Source organism: Protobothrops mucrosquamatus, unplaced genomic scaffold, assembly GCF_001527695.2.
Source record: "Protobothrops mucrosquamatus isolate PMUCROS unplaced genomic scaffold, P.Mucros_1.0 scaffold_294, whole genome shotgun sequence".
Classification (NCBI taxonomy): Eukaryota; Metazoa; Chordata; class Lepidosauria; order Squamata; family Viperidae; genus Protobothrops; species Protobothrops mucrosquamatus.
The window spans coordinates 761556-782887 of record NW_015386370.1 but is presented as its reverse complement, the minus strand read 5'-3'; the positions used below and the strand labels follow the sequence as shown (position 1 = coordinate 782887).

General features: G+C 41.9%; 1 protein-coding gene across 2 annotated transcripts in view; it reads right to left on the bottom strand.

The window, feature by feature from the left end:
- Positions 1 to 21332, bottom strand: part of ATF6 (activating transcription factor 6) — a 142271-nt gene that overhangs the window by 110178 nt on the left and 10761 nt on the right. The window contains exons 2-6 of one of the 2 annotated variants that reach the window (XM_015832010.1): positions 19968 to 20044; positions 16824 to 16911; positions 4966 to 5060; positions 4225 to 4351; positions 2935 to 3135 (exon numbers count right to left, since the gene is read on the bottom strand). In XM_015832010.1, the coding sequence (XP_015687496.1) occupies positions 2935 to 3135; positions 4225 to 4351; positions 4966 to 5060; positions 16824 to 16911; positions 19968 to 20044 (588 nt within the window). Of the gene's footprint in view, positions 1 to 2934; positions 3136 to 4224; positions 4352 to 4965; positions 5063 to 16823; positions 16912 to 19967; positions 20045 to 21332 lie in introns of those variants that run through there. The other variant, XM_015832011.1, reaches the window with a different exon arrangement.

Genomic DNA, 21332 nt, shown 5'->3' with positions numbered 1-21332 from the left:
CACCTCCCCTTTTTATACAGCAGTCCCAGGGCGTTGCCTCTCATTGCCTTCTCCTTTTACTTTGGAGTAGTCGCATAGACTGTTGTTGTTTTTCTCTCGCTACTTGACGACGTCTGCGAGCATCAATTAGCACATCCAGGTGTGAGCCTTCCGAATCTGACTCATGCTCCTCACACAGCTGAGCTTCATCAGAAACACGGCTGGAGGGGCCAGGCTCTTCATCAAGCCGTGAGTCCTGTAATTCATCAGAGCCTCCCTCTGACCCTGATGGCCCCTCAACGGCCTCCTCCACCTCCTCCTCAGATTCCCCAGACTCAGCTGTTGGGAACACAGGCTGGCACGGAATCACAACAATACCTGCCAGTTGCCAAGCGCCCAAATCACAATCACATAACCACTGGGCACTGTGACATCTGCAACTTCAAGGGCCAGTTGTAAGTCTCATTATTTAGTGCCCTTGTCACTTTGAACAGTCGCTGAATGAGCAATTGGTAAGCAATGACTACCTGTAATTGGGACTTCTGGTTTGCCGCTGTGGCCGCCGCGGACATTTGGAAGGTGAGCTCAGTCTTCCACGTCCAATTTCGCATTGCTGGGAGACCCTGGAAAGGGTCAAAAGTCGGGGAAGGGATTCCCGCTTGATCACGGGAGGGCGGTAGCCCTTCCATTCGATCCGGCGCAGCCTTCCAAACCGGCGGACGAAAGACAGGCCATAGCAATATGGCTCATCACTAGGCTGCAGACAGCCGAAGTCAAACTTACCACCAGGCATCTATAAAGCAGCGCGGATGAGACTGGCTGAGATCCGAACCTCTGTTTAACCTGAATTATTTTTTCCACCTGTATAAGCTGCCCAAGGTATTTTCCCCCCTGCGGAGAGAGGGAAGGGAAACTTTATCCCACCCTCCAAAAACAGCAGCGACTGACTATCCAGGGGAGTTTAAAACGTTGTTACTACAACCTGATTTTAACTGGACTTTTATCTTTCTAAAATTTGAGGACTAAAAGATTTCCTATCCTTATTGAAGATTTGGGTTTTTATTTACAAAAAAGAAGTAAAATTGGAAAAAAGGGCTATAAAAATCTTGGACTTAAAAAAAAATCCTAAACGGTATGGGTGACATCTTGTGGCTAAATCTGATATTGCAATCTGTTATTGTCTAGAAGAGACTTGGCTTGAAGCCCAGACTATAGATAAGACTTTTGTAACCTTGGCAATCAGCTGTGAGAAGCCGAGCTGTGTTCTATACTCAGTGATACAATTATTCTTACTCTCTGATTGTAAAGCTCTTAATTCACACCATTAAGAGAACATGGATGAAGATCAGGAACAGATTTTATTTACGCTGAAAGCAATTCATGAAACTATTCTTAAAGCCACTGATGAAATAAGAGGCTACAGAAAAGAACAAGATGTCAGCCTAGATATACGAACCCAAACTTTGATTACAACCAAAGAATTAACTACACAGAATATAACAGAGGAAGTGGAGCAATTAAATACTATGATAGAAGATTCAACTGATCAACAAACACAGTTAATGGAAAACTCAGAAAAAGGATTGACAACATTGAAAATGGAAAAGACTTTCTGTATAAACCAGAAGAAACCTGAGGATCAAGAAGAAGAACAGACCGAAGGGAAGATAAACATTTCAGGACAACTACGCCGAGAGAGAAAAATAGAGAGACGATTTGTTAGCACCTTTTAAAAAATGGTGATTGGATGGCTTTTCTTATTTCAAACAATATACATAATAATAGAGGGAGATCTATATGATGACCTAAAAGCACAGATATGGAAGATGAATTAGCAAAGAAAGAAAGCTAGAATAAGGCTGAAGAAAATTTGGAAGTATAAATATTAAAAGTTAAATTTGAATATTGATTTGTTTATAAAGATTGAATGTAAAAGCTAATTAAGATATATATATAAGCTAAAAATATTTTGATAACTGTAATAAACATGTTTTTACTTAGCTGATATAATAAAAACTGTACTAGCTCAAATATGAGATAAATAGACACCAAGAGAAAAAGAGAGGAAGTATTTGTTGTTGAAATAAGAGAAAATTTGGTTACTAAATTTAAGATGTTTGGAAATTAATAGAAAATAAGAATGTTATACTGTATTATCAATTAGTTGATGTAAGATGGTGAGAAATAGAATATATTCAAATAGATAAGATGTGTATTCTGAATATTAGATTTTGTGATGAATTGTGATAATGGGAACTTGTTACTTAAAACTTGGAAATTATAAATACTAAATGTTAAAGTTAAACATTAACGGGAAATTAAAAATTGGGAAAACTAATTAGGACATTGATTGTCTATAAAGACTGAATGTTAAAATAATAATGAGATGTATAAGCCAAAAATTATTGATAAATTTAAGAATGTCATTTTTATTTAATCGATTTAATAAGAATTGTATTAGTTTAGACAGGAGACAGTGAATACTGAGGGGAAAAGAGAGGAAAATTTTGATGTAATAGCTTGAGATTTGTACTGAAGATATTTGTATGTTATTGTATTATTGATTGGCCCAGCCGCCACGTTGCTTTTTGAATACTTAAATGTAAAATTAGAAAATCAATAAAACATTATTTTAAAAAATGACTACCTGTAATCAGAGATCAAGAATCCTGCTACTTGGAAATTAAATTACTCTTTTCACTTCAATTTTGCTCCAAAAAGCCCTTTTAGACACAGAACTTGATATGTTTGCCACTAGATGCTGACAGAAAACTAACGTAAGTTTAAAAGTTGGACCTATTAAAACTGCACCCATTTAAAGGAATTCTACCTCCAAAATACTTAGCAATCCTCTCTTAGGAAACTGCAGTGTCTGCATATCACACATTCCACATCACTTGCTAAATCCTGTCAACAGACCTGGTATGCATCCCATTGCAATCTTAACTCATATACCTTTTGGAGGTGCTGGCTGGATAGTTACAACTGGCTGCTGCTTGGACAGCGTCAGGAGAGTGGGAAGAGCTGGAATGACAATGGCTTTTGCCTGGAGATTAGGCTGAGTCTCACAAAAAGCACGCAACGGAGGCTTGGGCTGAATTAACGGTTTTGAGGCTGCTGGATTACTTCGATTAATAGTCATCGATGATCCATTTGCTGTAGAAGAGAATGTGCATTTGAAGTAGATTTCTTTTTTAAAAAAGGTTATATTCCTCCTCATGCAATTGTCTGACGTTCAATAGAAATAGTGCTGACAACAAGGAGGTCAGGAAGAGGAACTTCATTAAATGAAGGGAACTGTACAACACAACCAGGGATCAAACCTGCCTTTAAAGAATACACACTTTACTTATTCATAATATATGGGCTGGTTCAAACATGTCAGCTGGCATCAGACCAAGTAAAGCCTGGCATTTGTACACTCCCTTCTCTTCCTTCAATGCAATAACTGTATTGGCTTTTAAGTTGCTCAAATCCTGGCTTATTCTTAATATAAATTAGAAAAGGTGATCTGGCCAACTTCAAATAAGTGGTACACCATTTATTAAACAGTTTGCTTTCAAGCACAGTCTCTAGTTTAAATGGAAAGATAAGCCTAACCAGAGAGGAATAGCGAATTAAGTTCAATTGATTGTGTACTTAGCATAACATTATAGTCTAATCAGCCTAGTGGTTCTACACACTTGAAAATAAATGAACAGCCTTAACTACAGCAACTGTTTCTTATTATGTTTTAGCTGTAGAAATGCTGATATATTACTGCACACCTCCATTTAAAAATCACAAACAAGGAAGACATTATAGAAAGAAAAGTGGCAAAACCTAATTATTCTCAACTAACACTACTTCTACATTATATTTTAATTCACAAAACAGTATGGCAGCACTGTTTAATTCAGCTAATTAAAAGTTTTTAAAAGTGCCAATTTATATGGCTGCAAGTTTCTAAATCCATTTAATGCAATTATTTGTAAAAAAAATGTGAGCAATAGGGATTATGTCTTTATGATGAAGTATCTTTTCTATAATAATACCACCTATTATATAAGCATACATAATCAAAAAACAAAGTATGATTCTCAGGAACTATTTTGTGCATGTGCAAATGTACTTAGATCTAAGCAAACCAATGAAAACATCTACATGATATTTAACTGAGTGAAAGACAAAATTCTTAGTTATTCTTACTAATTTAGATCACTGTTATTATTCCCATATTGGAAAATGGGCAAATAAAAATCATACCTGAACAACGCATAATTTTAGGTGGGGACTTCTCAGTTTGCTCTTTAGGTAATGATGATCTGGAGCTGTGTTTGTCATATAAAGATGCAATGGATAAGTGAGAATTAGTGCCAAACTCCACACCTTCCTGGGAATGTTTAAAAAAATTACAAATATTGTAATTCTTCTTGTTACAACAAACAAGCAAAAGACAAATACACACTGGCAGAACTATTTTTCCCAGTTACTGTATACTTTAGTTACAACGCATTTAAAACACTTTTGCATAACACAGGAGACCTCAAAAATTCTAAACTAGGCCAAGAAATTATTTGCATTTTAGTCCAAAACTCTGCAAGTCCTCCAACTACCACAGAAGTTGATGGGGTGAATAAAAGAATAGGGTAGAAACACAGAATAAAGGAGACGAGGAATGCTGTTGAGGCCACAAACGTGCAGATCTAACAGATCGTCTCAGTTCTCAGATTTGGCAAATTTATCTTCAGACAGCAAGATCTCACTCACTGACTCCGGCAAGTCTCCTAACCTTGGATTTCAGAACTCTTTGCATCATTCCTTCTGAATGCTGATTGGTTCCCAGATACTTGCAAAGAACCCATGCCAGCAATAAAGGAAAAGTTAACCAGCAATGCAATTGTTTCTTTGCATCTGGATTAGTTGATGATAATAAAGATTATTTTGAATATTAATCTTGTTAAATATTACTTCATTGCATCTAACTAGCCAAAAGAAATTACTTACAGGTACATGTTGTACTGGAGAGTCCACAGGTAAAGGAGAAGGAACTGAATCTGTTGAAGCAGTTGGTGACAGAGGTTCTGCTTTGCACTCTATATCTTTAATAGAAAGAATTAAAGAAAATTAACAGATTCCTCTCAAGAAGGATTGCATCCAAAGATACATTCCACATTCAGTACATTGGGGACTGAAACATAGGGCTTGAATGGTTTGGCTCTAGCCTTCCATTCTGTTTTCCCCTCATAAAGAGGGTACTGGGGATACGGAATTTATTTCTCCTACAGAATCTTTTTACTCTAATTGCAAATTTCACTGTGAATGCACTTGCTGTACAAAACACTGAATTAACAATAAAATGAAAGTAATGAATTCTTTTTTATTTTACATGCGCATTTGGACTGATCTTTCTTGAGAGAGTAGAGTAGAGTAGAGTAGAGCAGAGCAGAGCAGAGCAGAATAGAATAGAATCCATATTTACAACTAGAATTTGCATCCGTATTTACACAAAGCGAAAAAACAGTCCAATCTATCAAAAATAGTGCCATAAAAAACAGATTAGAAACACAAGTTAAGATAGGTAAGAAAATGGTAAGTGAGCACCTGTCCACCCTAGATGAGTTCAAATCACCAGGACCAGATAGATTACACCCCAAGGTTCTGAAGGAACTGGCAGATGTGATCTCAGAACCACTGAACTATATCTTTCAAAGATCCTGGAGCACGGGGGAACTACCAGAGGACTGGAAAAGAGCTGAAGTAGTTCCCATGTTCAAAAAAGGGGAAAAAATGGATCCAGGAAACTACAGACCTATCAACCTGACCTCAATACCTGGGAAGATCTTGGAAAGATAATCAAGCAACGAATCAGCGAACACCTAGAGGCAAACAAAGTCATTACTAAAAGCCAACATGGGTTTGTCAAAAACAGATCATGCCAGACAAATCTTATTGCATTCTTTGACCAGGTGACAAAATTAGTGGACCAGAGGAATGCTGTGGATATAATTTACTTGGACTTCAGCAAGGCATTTGATAAAGTAGACCACAACCTACTACTTGATAAGATAGAAAAATGTGTGTTAGACAGCATCACCACCAGATGGATTTGTAGCTGGCTGACCAGCCGTACTCAGCGTGTGGTCCTCAATGGAACTGCATCTACATGGAGGGAGTGTGTAGTAGGGTGCCCCAGGGCACTGTTCTGGGCCCAGTGCTCTTCAACATCTTCATCAATGATTTGGATGAGGGAATAGATGGGGAACTCATCAAATTTGCAGACAACACCAAGCTGGCAGGAATAGTCAAAACTCCAGAAGATAGATTTAAGATACAGAAGGATCTTGACAGACTTCAACATTGGGCGCTATCTAACAAAATGAAATTCAATGGTGAAAAAAGTAAGGTTCTACATTTAGACAAGAAAAACCAAATGCACAGGTATAGTGTAGGTGGTACCTTGCTCAATAGTAGCAACTGTGAGAGGGATCTTGGAGTCCTAGTGGACAATCACTTAAATATGAGCCAGCAGTGTGCTACAGCTGCCAAAAAAGCCAATACAGTATTAATAGAGGGAAAGAATCAAGATCACATGAAGTGTTAATACCACTTTACAATGCCTTGGTAAGGCCACACTTGGAATACTGCATCCAGTTTTGGTCACCACGATGTAAAAAAAATGTTGAGACTCTAGAATACAGAGAAGAGCAACAAAGATGATCAGGGGACTGGAGGCTAAAACATATAAGGAACGGTTGCTAGAATTGGGTATGTCTAGTCTAATGAAGAGAAGGACGAGGGATGACATGATAGCAGTGTTCCAATATCTCAGGGGCTGCCACAAAGAGGGAGTCAAGCTATTCTCCAAAGCACCTGAAGACAGGACAAGAAGCAACAGATGGAAACTAACCAAAGAGAGAAGCAACCTAGAACTAAGAAGAAATTTTCTGACAGTTAGAACAATTAAACAGTGGAACAACCTACCTCCAGAAGCTGTGAATGCTCCAAAACTGGAAGTTTTTAAGAGACTGGACAGCCATTTGTCTGAAAGGGTATAGTGTTTCCTCCCTGAGCAGGGGGTTGGACTAGATGACCTCCAAGGTCCCTTCCAACTTTTTATGTTGTTGTTGTTGTTATTATTAAGTAGAGTAGAGTAGAGTAGAGCAGAGTAGAGTAGAGTAGAGTAGAAGACTTTCAGTTTTGCACAGTAGCGCAGCAGCCGAGGGATCACAGGGCTCCGCTCCCTACGGCTGATTTCTGCCTGCCAGCGGACCCTAAATGTGTTATGGTTCCGGCTAATGAAACACTTCAAAGAACTTCCAGGCATTGATTTTCCTAAAAGTAATTTATTGTTACAAAATGTCGGCACAGGCACAACGAAGTTGATGCTAAGAACTGAAATTCATTTCCTCTGAGCAGTTAAATTATCAGCATGTTCCCTCCCTAAATTAGCTGTCATATATCACGTTATCCAATTAATGTGAAGGTCAAAGGTTTCCTTCCTCTTTCTTTCCCGGGCTTTTCCCCCCACCCTCTTCTACTCTGCATTAACCCTAAAAATACCAGACAGTTCTGCATATTGTCAAAGCAAGAATATACAGTATTTGCAGCATTGACAAAATGGGCCTGAAGTTGCCCCGTAGAGGGGGGAAGTCCCACCGATTGCGGAGAGATAGCGATTGATCTGATCGGTTTGGGAAAAGTCCTCCAGAAACCAGCAGGAGAAGAGGCTAGCTTCCGAGTCTAGCCCAAGCTACAAGCAACCGAAATCCAAAAGTACTACTTCAAGCTGACTGTAAACAACGTATTTGGAACTGGGTAAGAACAGTGATTTTCTCTCTCATATTTGGAAATTGATTTCCTGGGGGGGGGGGGAGAAAAACCCCAAGAAGCAAAAAGCCTCTAAAAGTGAGAAAGAGGGGGACTTTTACCCCACCCTCCTGCAGACGAAAGCGGTGAATTAAACCTTTCAGGGGGAATAAAAATATATTGAAATGAAAAGACTATAAGACTTAATTTGGATAAGTTTGAAATCGGTGGAATCTGTTAAGATTTTCCTTTTATATCATGAAAATAGAAGTAAATAATTGTCTATTACTGAAAGAACTGGTGCTGACATCTAATGGTTGATGAAAATATACAACAACAGCTGCTTTACTACAGAGACTGGCAAGGCCCAGGAAAAGATAACTTTGATTTTGGTGACCTTCAAAGTCTTAATAACAAAGAACAGCTGTGACTAAAAAGAAAAAAGAAAGAAAACATCTTGGGCTTTCTACAAAATGAGAATTATAAACTCTAAAAAAAAAAAGAATTGACTTTTCTGGATTACAAATACTAACTCAACTGTGACTCTAAAGCTGTCTGCAGAGAAAGAAAAACTTTGATTTTGGGCTATCATGGAAAACCAGAGATCTGCAGAAAGAATATACCAAGAAAAAACAAATACTTTCCAGAAGGAGATCTATGCTATGTTGCAATTAATTCAAACAACAATAATCTCAAACCACGAGGAAAACATAAATGAACACATCTCCAATTTAACTTTACAACATAAAAATTCTCAGAAAATAAAAAATAGAGAGTAAGCAGAAAAAACAGACAACTGACTACGAGACAGAGGAGAGAGATTTCAAGATGGAATTTAACAATACAAGGAAATATGACTTAAGTCAGATGGAAAAAAATTTACAAGAAACTCTAGATATGGAAAAGACAAACTACACTTTAAGATTACAAAATAAGTTTGACTTTTTTCTTGTTATTAATATGTTGAAACTTTTTTTATTATCCTTGATTTCTGTTGCAAGTCTTCGTTCATTCTGAGTCTTTGCTTTCACTAGCTTTTTTGAACAAGCTGACATTTTTCCTCAGCTTGGAGGGTTCAATTTTTTCTAGCTCTTTTAAATCTGAAGTTGATTAAACAGTTATACTTCCATAGATAATCAGGAATATTTATTCATTCATTCATTCTCTATAACTGCCCAACTCAACCAAGTAATTCTGAGTGACTTACAGTTTTAAAATGTATGCTTCTCTATAGCTTTTTCATGTCGTAACACAATACCCCAGTCTCTCAGCCTTTCAACCTTAAATTTAGTTTCCAATCCCTTCCTTAACCATTCTTATAGCTTGTTTGCTCTTCCCTCCACCACAAATGTCACCTTAGGGTGTCCTAAATTGGAAATAGTACTTGAGGTGGGGTCTGAGGAATTCAATATGGAGCAAAATTATTACTTTCCAAGATTTGAAAACAATACTTCTATAAGTACAAACTAAAATTATGTCTGTATCTCTTGCAGGCATATCATACTGCTTTACTTGATAAAATACAATTTCAAGGTATTCTCCTACTATAAACAAACTAGCATTTGATTTTTTTCTAAAGGAATTTTTTGCAATTAAATTCTATGCTGTTATTTTATGTTCATTTTCCTAGTCTGTTGATATTGTTTTGATTAGTTATTTCCTCAATTCTGTATTAACAAAAATAATGAATAGTACAATGTCTAGGAGAGAACTCTGCAACTTCACAAACAACACAGTAGGTCTTGCTAAGTGACAATTTGTTTAACTGTTCGAAGTTATGATGGTGCTGAAAAAAGTTACTTATGACCAGTCCTCACACTTACAACCATTGCAGCATCCATGCAGTCACATGATCTCAACCTGGACACTTGGGAAGCAGATTGCACTTGCAACAGTTGCTGTGTCTGGCTTGCACTTATTTCCTAGGTTAACTGCTCTTGATAAGTAGTACATAGAATAGAATAGAATAGAATAGAATAGAATAGAATAGAATAGAATAGAATAGAATAGAAAATAGAATAGAATAGAATAGAATAGGCGTTGTCTTACCTGAACGCCTTTTCTCAGCAAGAGGAATGTAGAATCCACGGATGGGTTTTAGAAGTCCTCTAGCCCAATTAGACCAACAATCAAAGTTGCCACGCCCCTTCAGGGTCTGACCATGCCCCAGTTTCGAAAAAGGGCGAAGCCAATGATTGTATGATGTGATGGCTCCCGAACAGTTGACACTGACCTGACTGCTAAAGAAATAGGGAGGGAGTGGATTCTACATTCCTCTTGCTGAGAAAAGGCATTCAGGTAAGACAACGCCCCTTCTCCAGCAAGTGTAGGAATGTAGAATCCACGGATGGGACATACCAAAGCCCATATGATCCCATGGGAGGGACGCAGACAGGTTAGGTGTCATCGCTACAATGAACCACCTGCTGCAAGACCCGGCGGCCGAACGCGGACTCAGCAGATGCAAACTTATCGAGCTTGTAGTGACGAATGAAAGGGGAAGGGGAAGACCACGTCGCTGCCCTACAGATATCAGTTATGGAGGCCTGAGCTTGCCACGCCGCTGAAGTGGAAGCGCTACGAGTGGAGTGAGCCGTTAGACGGCTTGGAACTGGTAAAGAATAGGCTCGGTAAGATTCAGCGATACAGGCCTTGATCCACCTGGCGATTGCCGAAGACGAGACCTTCTGCCCCTTGGAACCTAGGCGGAAGGATACAAAGAGTGCCTCTGATTTGCAAAAAGGGGCCGTCCTCTTAAGATAATGACACAATGCTCTGCGCACGTCCAAGGAGTGCCACTTTTGCTCCAAAGGGTGAGAAGGATTGGGACAAAAATTCGGCAGGACGATTTCCTGGGCCCGGTGAAACAGTGAATTCACTTTGGGAATGAACAAGGGATCTAATCTCAAAACCACTCTGTCTTGGTGGAAGGTACATAAGTCTTCCCTGACAGAGAGAGCGGCTAGTTCAGAGACACGCCACCAGGAAAGCCACCAGGAAAGCCACTTTATGGGACAAAAGATGAAGTGGGCAAGACCCGAGAGGTTCGAAAGGGGACCTCATAAGACCCCGTAGGACTCGAGGCAGCTCCCAGGAGGGATACCAATGCACAACAGGAGGCCTGGTATTGGTCACGCCTTTGATAAAGGATTGAACCGCTGGATGATGAGACAACGGTGTGGAGTTGGCACAGGTGAACACTGTAGAGAGTGCGGCCACCTGCCTACGGATAGTGTTGGGCGCTAAGCCCATCTCCACACCATCCATGAGATACTCAAGGATTCTGGGTATGGTGACGGAAGAAATAGACAAATCCTTGTTGGTACACCAGTCACAGAAGTTCCTCCAAGTTGCATCATAAATCCGGTTAGTCGCCGGCCGCCTTGAAGCCTGGATCATAGATATCACTCTAGGGGAGTAAGATCCCTGCATCAGAAACTGGCGTTCAGATGCCATGCGGCTAATTGGAGCCACTGCGGATCTGGGTGCCGTATGGCCCCTTGCGTTAAGATTATCCGCTCTGGAAGAATTTTCCACGGGGGAGCTACGGCGAGGTTCACGAGATCCGCAAACCATGGTCGCCTCGGCCAGTGTGGGGCCACAAAAATCAGCTCCGCTTGTTCCTGTAACAGCTTCCTGATGACGGCCGGAATCAAAGGAAGAGGAGGGAAGGCATATAGGAGGCCTTTCGGCCAAGGACTGCGGAGAGCATCCGCTCCCTCTAAGCCCTGAGAAGGATACCGAGAGAGAAATCGGGGAAGCTGTGCGTTCGCCGGGGAAGCAAACAGGTCGACGTTGGGCCGACCGAACCGGTGAGTTATCTCTTGGAAGAGATGGGGATGCAAGCGCCACTCTGAGTGGTTTACCGTAGACTGACTCAGAAAGTCCGCCTGGCGGTTTTCCACCCCCGATATGTGTTCCGCTTTCAGGGACAGAAGATTTCTCTCCGCCCATGCCCCCAGTAGCCGGGCCTCAGACATCAGAGCCCAAGATCGGGTTCCGCCCTGTCTGTTGACATGGGCCTTTGCTGCCACGTTGTCCGTCAGGACCAGCACATGGCAACCCACCACCGGCTTGTGAAAATGGCGAAGTGCCAGGTGTATGGCCCTGAGTTCCAGCCAATTGATGTTTTGTTTGAGATCCCGTTGGGACCACTGCCCTTGCGCTAATTGATGTTGCAGATGTGCCCCCCATCCAAATAGACTGGCGTCCGTGGTCAAGGTTATCCGACTCGGTTCCTTGAACAGGGATCCCTTGGACAAGGCCGGGGATAGCCGCCAGAGAAGGGAAGTAAGTGTTTGAACTGGGACCCGTACCCTCTGAGGAAAACAGGCTACGCCTCGTCTCTGATAAGGGAGCAGAAACCACTGGAGTTGTCTCGTGTGAAGCCTGGCCCAGGGCACTATGGCGATGCAGGAAATTAATTTCCCCAACAGCTGTGAAAGTAGTAGTAGTGTCACTCGCTTTTCCCTGCGCACTTTGGAGACCAATGTGCGTATGCTGACCCGACGCTCCTGAGATAGGAAAACTTGACCCAAATTGGTATCTATTATTGCGCCCAAGTGTAACAACTGGTTGGTTGGAGTCAGATGGCTCTTTTGAATGTTGATCAGGAAGCCATGATCTTGGAGCATCCTGATCGTCAGCGCCACGTCTAGGCAAGCGTTCAGTGCCGAGGACGACTGAATTAGGATATCGTCCAAGTAGCACTGAAGGCGGAACGGTACTAATCTCAACTGTGTGGCAAGAACTGTCAGGATTTTGGTGAAAACCCTGGGGGCTGATGACAGGCCGAATGGCAGGGCCTTGTACTGATAATGATGGTCGGAGTACCTGAATCTGAGGAATCGCCTGTGAGCCGGATGTATGGGGATGTGAAGGTAAGCTTCTGACAAATCTATGGACGTGAGGAAATCTCCCGGCCGAATGCTGCCTAGAATGGAATGAAGAGTCTGCATTTTGAACTTGTGGTACACTAGGTACGAATTGAGGGCCTTGAGATCGAGTATTGCCCTCCATCCTCCCGAGGTCTTGGGGACCACAAAGAGGATGGAGTAGAATCCTAGTCCCCATTGATCCGGTGGTACCTGCTCTATTGCTTCTATGGAGAGTAAATGTTGAATGGCCTCGTTCATGAGACCCTGCTTTACGGGATTTCGTGATAGGGGGCAAGCGATGAAACGTCGGGGGGGAGGAGCCAGGAATTCTAGAGACAGACCATCTCTGATGGTGGTGAGAACCCAGATGTCTGTGGTGGTGCTTTCCCATCTGTGGAAGTAATGTGACAGTCTTCCGCCGATGGGGGGAGTCCGTTCCGAGTCACTTAGTCTTGCGGAAGGGACGACCTCCCCTGCCCCGGAAGGGTCGCTTGCCCTGAAATTGCGGCTTTGGCCTGTCTCTGTAGCCGGACCGGTCCAAGGAGCGGTCCGGCCCTGTTTGAAAGGGCCGATACCCGCTCCAGGAGTTTCGGTCTGAGCCAGACCTAAACGACGGGCGTCGATTATATGGAGAAAAATGTCTGCCCGTCCTTTTGGAGAGGTGAGAAAGTACTTTCTTTTTCTCCTTGTTTTCAATCAAGTAAGGAGTGAGGGCCTCCCCAAAGAGGCGACCACTCTGATACGGTGCAGCCGCTACCCTCCATTTGTGCCTGGTGTCGGCCCGCCAATTCTTAAGCCAGAACAACCGACGTGCAGCCACATTGGAAGCTATGGCTCGAGCCAAATATCTGGCCGATTGCAGAGACACGTCCGCCATATATTCCAGAGCAGCCTTCAACTTAGTGACGTCCTGGTGCACCCTCATCTCGTCTGGGGAAATTCTGGCCTGGAGTTCACGAAGCCATATCAGTGAGATGCTGGCGAAGAAGGAATTAGAAGTTGAGGCTCTTATCGCCAATGCCAAGGCCTGGTGAGTCCTACGGAAGGAAATCTCAGATTTCTTGTCCTCGGCCTTAAGGGCCTCAGACATATCCCCTGGGATCTTGGTGTCTGACAGAATAGGGGAGAGAGACTCATCCACTCCTGGGACCTCTAGAGCATCATTGAGGGAAGGGACTGTATCCAAGAGCTTACGGTCTATTCCCCCAAGAGCTGAGAAGGTACCAGGGGATCCCCATTGTTCTTGAATGGATTGCAAAAACATGGGGGGGGGGGCAAGGAATCTGTTGGTTCTTTGTAACCGGCTTCAGAAACAGCGGATCAGAGGCCTGGTCAGAGTCCTGATCGGCTGTTTGAGGCTTCATCGGTTCAATCTTCCCAGTAACGCAGGCCTTGCGCAAGAGGGAAGAGAAGGCGGCAGGGTTAAACACCCCAACCAGAGGAGTGGCCTCCGTATGAGTGTCCTCATCATCCGACCACAGGCCCTCTTCGAGGACCTGCTTGGAATATTCCGATACCTCGCTTCCCTCGGATTGTAGTGGGGAGGTCGGATCTGGGGGCTCATAATCCCTGGAATGTGTAGTTCCCACAGATGTGGAAGGGTTGGAGGGCCCTGAGGTCGGAGGGGCCCTCCCAGAAGATGTCATTGCCTGAACCACCGCCTGTGAAATCATGGCCTGAAGTTGGGCGGTGAAAGACGGATGTTCTGGGGACCGGAGACCCGCCGCCGTCGGGGTGAATGATGCCGACGGAATTTGAGGGGGAGCCACAAAGGAAATTTCACCCAGATTCCCACATGCTATCAAGGATGGGCCCAGATTGGTGGCCGGGGCTGGTCCCTGAACCTGCATCCTGAGGTCCTGTTCAAATAGGGACAGATGGTCCCTACTGTATCCAAGCAATGGTCCCTGATCAAGGGTGTGCTCGGGGGACCAAGCCCATGGAAGGGGAGAAGGGCGTGGACCTTCTGATGTAGATGGAAGGGGAGGAGATGTGGGAATGGGTTGTACCTCCACTGTGCGTTGTTGGGCTTTGGAAAATTGCCGTTCCAATGCCCTATGCCTGCTGCCTGCCTGTTTTTCGGCCGTTTTAGATGTCTGTTTGACCTTGGCCTTGGCTTTTGATGGTGCTTCCTGGTTGGGCGATTTGTGTTTTGCATTTCCACTTGAGGTGGAGGCCTGTGGAACGGTGTTGTCCGCCATGATACACTAACATAGTAAATAACAGGAGTTTACCAGGAGATCCCTGGATCCGTCCTGGTCTGCAGGAGACAAGGCTACGGCCCACTAAGGTGGTACAGGCCTACACGAGGGTCTGTGAGTCCGGTCCACCGACAAGCGCGGAGTCACAGCGTGCGATATAAGCCGCTTGTCGTCCCAGGGAGCTGTCCTGTTCCCTTAAACAAATCCGTATCAGGTACTATGAACAGTTGATTTGTTTTATTATTATTATGAATTAAAAGTTTATTATTATTTTTTTTTTTAATAGGGAACCCTCGTGTCTCACTTAGTGGCGGCCCTTTTGGGACAGCGACTGGCAAGCTACTAGATGCAGACAGCGGAACAGGCAAGCAAGCTGCAGCAGCCCAAATAATGCTCAATTTGAATGAGACCAGCAGGCAGGAATGTATGAATGTAATAATAGCTTGAGGTAGGAATGTTCCTAAGAACTCTCCCTGTCAGCCACGAGGCTGCCTAAAATGGCGTCTGCCAAGGTAGAGGGGGGGGGAATGGAAGGAGGCAGAAAGACCTGATCCAACGGGGGAAATAGGAGCCCCTATACCCCCGCGTAAGGCTGCCTCGCAAAGAAAATCAATCGATTAGAGAGAAAAGGGCCCTTTGCACAAATTGTCCAAACGTTCCCCCAAATAAATTGTGAAAGGTGTGATCGCGCGGAGGCCCAATATGGCGGCCGCAACGATCCAAATTAATTTGGAGTAAAACGCTCTTCACTCCCAACGGGGGAAAATAGGAGCCCCTATACCCCCGCGCAAAGCTGTCTTCGAAGAGAGATTGATTGGAGAAGAAGAAGCCCCTGCAAAGGTTCTAAATGTCTCCCTAAGCAATTTGGTGAAGGGAGCGATCACATGGAGGCCCAAAATGGCGGCCGCGATGATCCGAGTCAGTGAGACTTGTTCTCTCCTCTCTTTAGATGAGAAACAGCCATTAGAGGTGCTCCGATCAAGTTGGGAGGAAGGCAGGCAGATCGGGAAGGTAAGAAAGTCCCTTAGTAAGGAAACGAAAGTTGACGGTGCTATACCAAAAGGGGGGTGGGGGGAGGGCTAGCCATCGCCTCGCTGCACAAGGCAGCGATCGTGATGAGCAGCTAATACCGGCAAGGGCTTGCCTGGGAAGGAAGAGAGGATCCGTACAGTGCTGTGCAGGGCTAAATTAGTTCCCCCCCCCCACAACGAAGGTGAAGAATCCACGGATGGAAGTCTACTACCTGAACACTAATTCGGGAGCCAAAATTCCACGTCTCTTCAGGGCTGAGACCAAAATAAACTGGGGCATGGTCAGACCCTGAAGGGGCGTGGCAACTTTGATTGTTGGTCTAATTGGGCTAGAGGACTTCTAAAACCTATCCATGGATTCTACATTCCTACACTTGCTGGAGAATAGAATAGAATCTGGAAGGGACCTTGGAGGTCTTCTAGTCCAGCCCCCCACTCAAACAGGAGAACCTATACCCATGGTGGCGAACCTATGGCACGCGTGCCACAAATGGCACACAGAGCCCTCTCTGTGGGCACGCGCGCCGTCGCCCCAATCCTAAGCCTTCAGCTGGGTTTTATAAAACCTTTTCACTTTAGGCCTCTGCCATGTGCAAAAAAAAAAAGGTTCAATCAATCAATCAATTTCAACTTCTCGCAGGGAAAAAAAAGATCTCGCAAAGTTGGAATTGATTGATTGAACTTTTTAGTCCCACTCAGTCTGCCGTTACCACCACAGCCACACTCACCCAATGGGCCACGCCCACCCGGCACCCAACGATACATAAGTGGAGTTGGGTTGCAGTTTGGGCACCCAGTCTCTAAAAGGTTCGCCATCACTGATTATACCATCTCAGACAAGTGATTTCTCTCTCCTGGCTTAAGTTCTCTGAGGAAAAGGATATCTTTTAAACAGTTATACAATTTTACAACTGCTTACTCTTATAAACAACTCAATCAGAAATTACCTGATGGGGTCTGCTTCATAACATCCCATGCATCTGAATCCCAAGACATCAAGTCTAAATCAAAGTCAAGGTCACCAAGACTGCTTTCCTATAAATGATAGTAAGCAAGGTTATGGGAAGACATGCAACAAAAGAATAGTGGCTAGCTACAAAAGAATTACAGTATTGCTTTCCTTTATCAAATAAGTTCCTTGAAGATAGGTTGAAAATAAAGGATAAAAATGCTACGCTGCTATCAGGAGATCAATTTTACTACATTCTCACCTTTGTTTCTTGCCATTATAACTCTGAAACAATTTGCTTTATATATCAAACACAAACTAGCCATGCCTTCCAGGACACAGCCTAATAGCTACAGAATGTTTACCCAGATAATATTTGACACTGTAATCTTTCATGGCAGTACGTGTGTTCTCTTTTATTTTTCAGCAGCATAAGGTATTACAAATGGGAAACTTTGGACCAGCAATATTGCGTAAAACACTGCTTTAATAATCTACAGCACTGGTATTTATTATGTCATGGGTACATAAATATTTAAACAGACTCAGTAATTATTGAATACAAATTGCTTAAACTACAGAAATGTTTTATTATTTTACTCATTGTCCATTACATATTTGTTAGTACAAGTATAATTCACATATCAATGCTTTTCATGTAGCTTGTCTAAAATTAAAAATTTAAGAACATTAAACTTTCATAAAGCTTTTTAACTTTAAGAACAAGTTTAAGTTTTATAGAAATAGGGAAGAAATCATCTTAGCCATGACAGCAATATAACACTATTTTACAAATTAATATTTCACTTTCTCCCAATTCCCAATAATCAGATGCCTTAAACAATTCCAAATCCATATTTTAACATGAAAACAATCAACATTTCAGGAATCAAAATCAGTTTTGTCTGACTAGTTACTCTCCAATGAAACACAAACTTAACATCATACATTAGTAATGCAGGATAAAGAGACAGTGAAAAGGCTTTTTAAATAGCTAATACAGGTTGTCCTTGACTTATAACAATTAGTTTAATGACCATTCAATAACACTGAAAAAAGTGACTTGCAATCGATCCTCACACTTGCAACCATCACATGGTCATGTGATCAGAATTTGGATACTTGGCAGCCAGCATGTATTTATGATACTTGTAGCATCCCAGGTTCATATGATTGCCATCTGTAACCTTCCCAGTAGGCTTCCAATAAAGTCAGTGAGGGAAACCATTTGCTTAACAACCATGTGATTTGCTTAACAACCACATGACTCATTTAATAACTGAGGCAAAAAAGTCACAAAATCAAGTGCAACTCACTTAATGACCATGACACCATGATGCTTAGCAACAGAAGGTCTGGTCCCAACTGTAGTTTTAAGTCAAGGGCTACTTGTACATATAAATATGCATAATAAATGAAACATTCAAATTGCAAAAACTAAAATTGCATGTATTGTGAACTGAAAGCAAACTGTTAAAAGTGCAAGTATGAAAGTAGTCACAGGCCAATTTTAGAGATAGTAACTATGTTTTCTGATGTAAATACATTTAATTGGCTCTTCTATAACCGGCATCCTTTGCTCTGTGCAGCTTGCTAAATAAGAAGAGATTAGACAGCCATTTGTTTGAAATGGTATAGGGCAGTGGTGGAGAACCTATGGCACACATGCCAGAGGGGGCACTCAGAGCCCTCTCTATGAGCACGTGCGCCTTGCTCTTTGGCTAAGTTTTTGCAGGAAAAAAGCCATTTCTCAAGCCCCTTCCTAGCAAAAACAAGCCTCCAGAGCAAACATGCCTCTCTCTTCTTAAGAGCAATCCTGCGAAAACAAGTCTTCGCAGGATTGCTCTTAAGAAGAGAGAGGCATGTTTGCTCTGGAGGCTTGTTTTTGCTAGGAAGGGGCTTGAGAAATGGCTTTTTCCTGCGAAAACTTAGCCAAAGAGCTTGCAGTCTCTGCCAGATCTCCATTGGGATAAAGTCTTTTAGCTCCTATAGACCGCTTCCAAATGCAGCCAGTCCCTGCGTTTGGAAGCGCTCCATAGGTGCGGAAATCTTTTTTATCCCAACGGATATTTGGCAGAAGGCTCTGTTTCTCAAGCACCCCATTCCAGGTATACGGAGCTTGAGGGCTCTGAGGCTTGTTTTCACCAGGAAAAAGCCATTTCCCAATGCCCTTCCTGGCGAAAATGGAACCAAAGCACACCATGCTCTTATTGAGAGCAATCCTGCGAAAACAAGGATGACAAAAGACAGCACAGTTAGTTCTGAAAATGAAATCCTTAAAAGTGTGGAATTCTCTGCCAAATAATTTTAAGTCAATGAAAGCACTTGGGATTGCTTTCCTTACTTTGTTTGGATCATCTTATGCTTGTGAGCAGCTGTTTTCAGCTTTGAATTATATCAAATCTGACATCAGAAACAGACTAGCAGATGACCTGAGTGCTGCATGTGTTGCTCTCAAACTTACAAAATATGAGCCAAGGTTAGTTAAATTATCAGCATGCATACAACAGCAAAAATCACATTAATTCTTCAAAAGCATGCCAAATACAAACTTTTACCTTTCAATAAAAAGTTGTTTGTATCATTGAAAGCTTTGTTGTTGTGTTTTTATTTTAAGACAAAAGATGTTAATGCATGAGTTCTTTTTTCTAAACTAAAACCTCAGTATTCAGGTTAAATTGCTGTGTTGGCACTTTGCGATAAATAAGTGGGTTTTGGGTTGCAGTTTGGGCACTCGGTCTCTAAAAGGTTTGCCATCACTGGTACATTGAGCAGGGAGTTGAACTAGAAGACCTTCCAACTCTGTTATTCTGTTATTTAAATAGATGGATTGTTTTAGATTTCTTGTGTTAAAGCTACAGCAAGTTCCAACTGCTGCTAATCAGAAAAAAATATGTTTTATACTATTCTTGTGATTAGGAAGATCATAAAAGCACCAAGGCTGATAAACTTCATTAACTGATCTTTCTATCACTTCTCTCCACATATTAAATATGGCCATTTTCTGTTCTGCTTTCTTTTCTGTAGTTGAACAAAATCCTAAATCCCGTGACATAAAGTTCTTTGTAGCATTTTATTGGATTGAAAAGAATAAAAACCAGTATAAAAAAATTAAGGTTAAGAATGCTTTCCTCTTACTCACATATGTTTCATTCTCTACATCTAGCTGAAGTTCATCTTCTCCCAAGAGATCACCAATTTCACTGAAGAGAAGAGACTCTAGGATTTAAATAAGTACATAGGGTATATAAGTCACACAAAATAATTCAGGCTTTCCTCATTTCCTAGAAATAAGAAACAGACCATTCCACTGGGCAAATTCTGCAGCAGTAACAAAGCAGCAGGACATAATTTTATTGTATGTCATTTCAAATTTTCATTCCAGAATTCAGTGTTTAAAATATAGAAATGCACACTTTTCAGGAAACGGACTCTTTGCCAAGTTTATTTACATATTATATATACCTCTTCAGTCATCATGAACTTTAGGTGGTTTACTAAAATAATAAAACTACATTTTAAAGCTTCAATAACAAAGTTGCAACAGTTAATGTCAATTAATAACAAAATATATAGACATGAATATACACACATTTCTATACCCTACCCATAGCCCAGCCCCCCCCAAGGCTTCTGGAAAAAGCAAATTTACAAGCTCCCAGGCCATCCTCACCTCAGGAAGCAAACTGTTCTATAAGAGGGAGTTGTCAGCAAAACATCCAATGGTAAGTCCCCTCCTGATAGATGAGAACTCTTAATAGATACTCTCTAGCCATCTGGGGTAGATAGCTAGAGGCTACCTGAGAAAGATGATCTCTTAGATACCAAGCACTGAGGGCTTTAAAGGTAGCAACAACCATTATACTGAATTGCACTCACAAACACTGGCAACCAATTACAACAATAGTGTATCATTACAGTACCAAGACTGGTCAACAAACATGCTTGCTCTTGCATTCTGGACCAGCTGAAGTTTCCAGGTAGTCTTTAAGGACAGCATTAAGGAGATCAAATTACAGAAATCTAATTAGGAACATCCTGTTTCAGACAAAGTCACAAGTGGCATACCAACCCACCTGGGCAATGGCCCTCCTGCTTACATGGTTTCCCAGAGCTATGAATGAAACTATGAACTCAGAGGAGCACAACCCTTTCAAGAGTCAAAGATGGTATAATTCAGGAATCAGAATGTTCTTCAATTAAGAGTCACTCTGTCTTGTTTTTTTTTTTTTATTATATCTTTTTTATTATTTTTTTACAATCATAAGCATAAATAAACACAAAAACAAGTAAAATCCCCCACCACCACCCCGGACTTCCCAAACCTAATCCCAGGATAATATTCATATATAAGTAAACAAATACTAATATCTCTAACTCCACAAAATATCTTAATCTACATAAAGAGATGGAAAGAGTAAACAAAATAAAAGAAATCTAAAAACCTAAGTTGTATTCTACCACTCTATGCTTCTTTTGAATATAAACAATCCATCTTCTCCATATC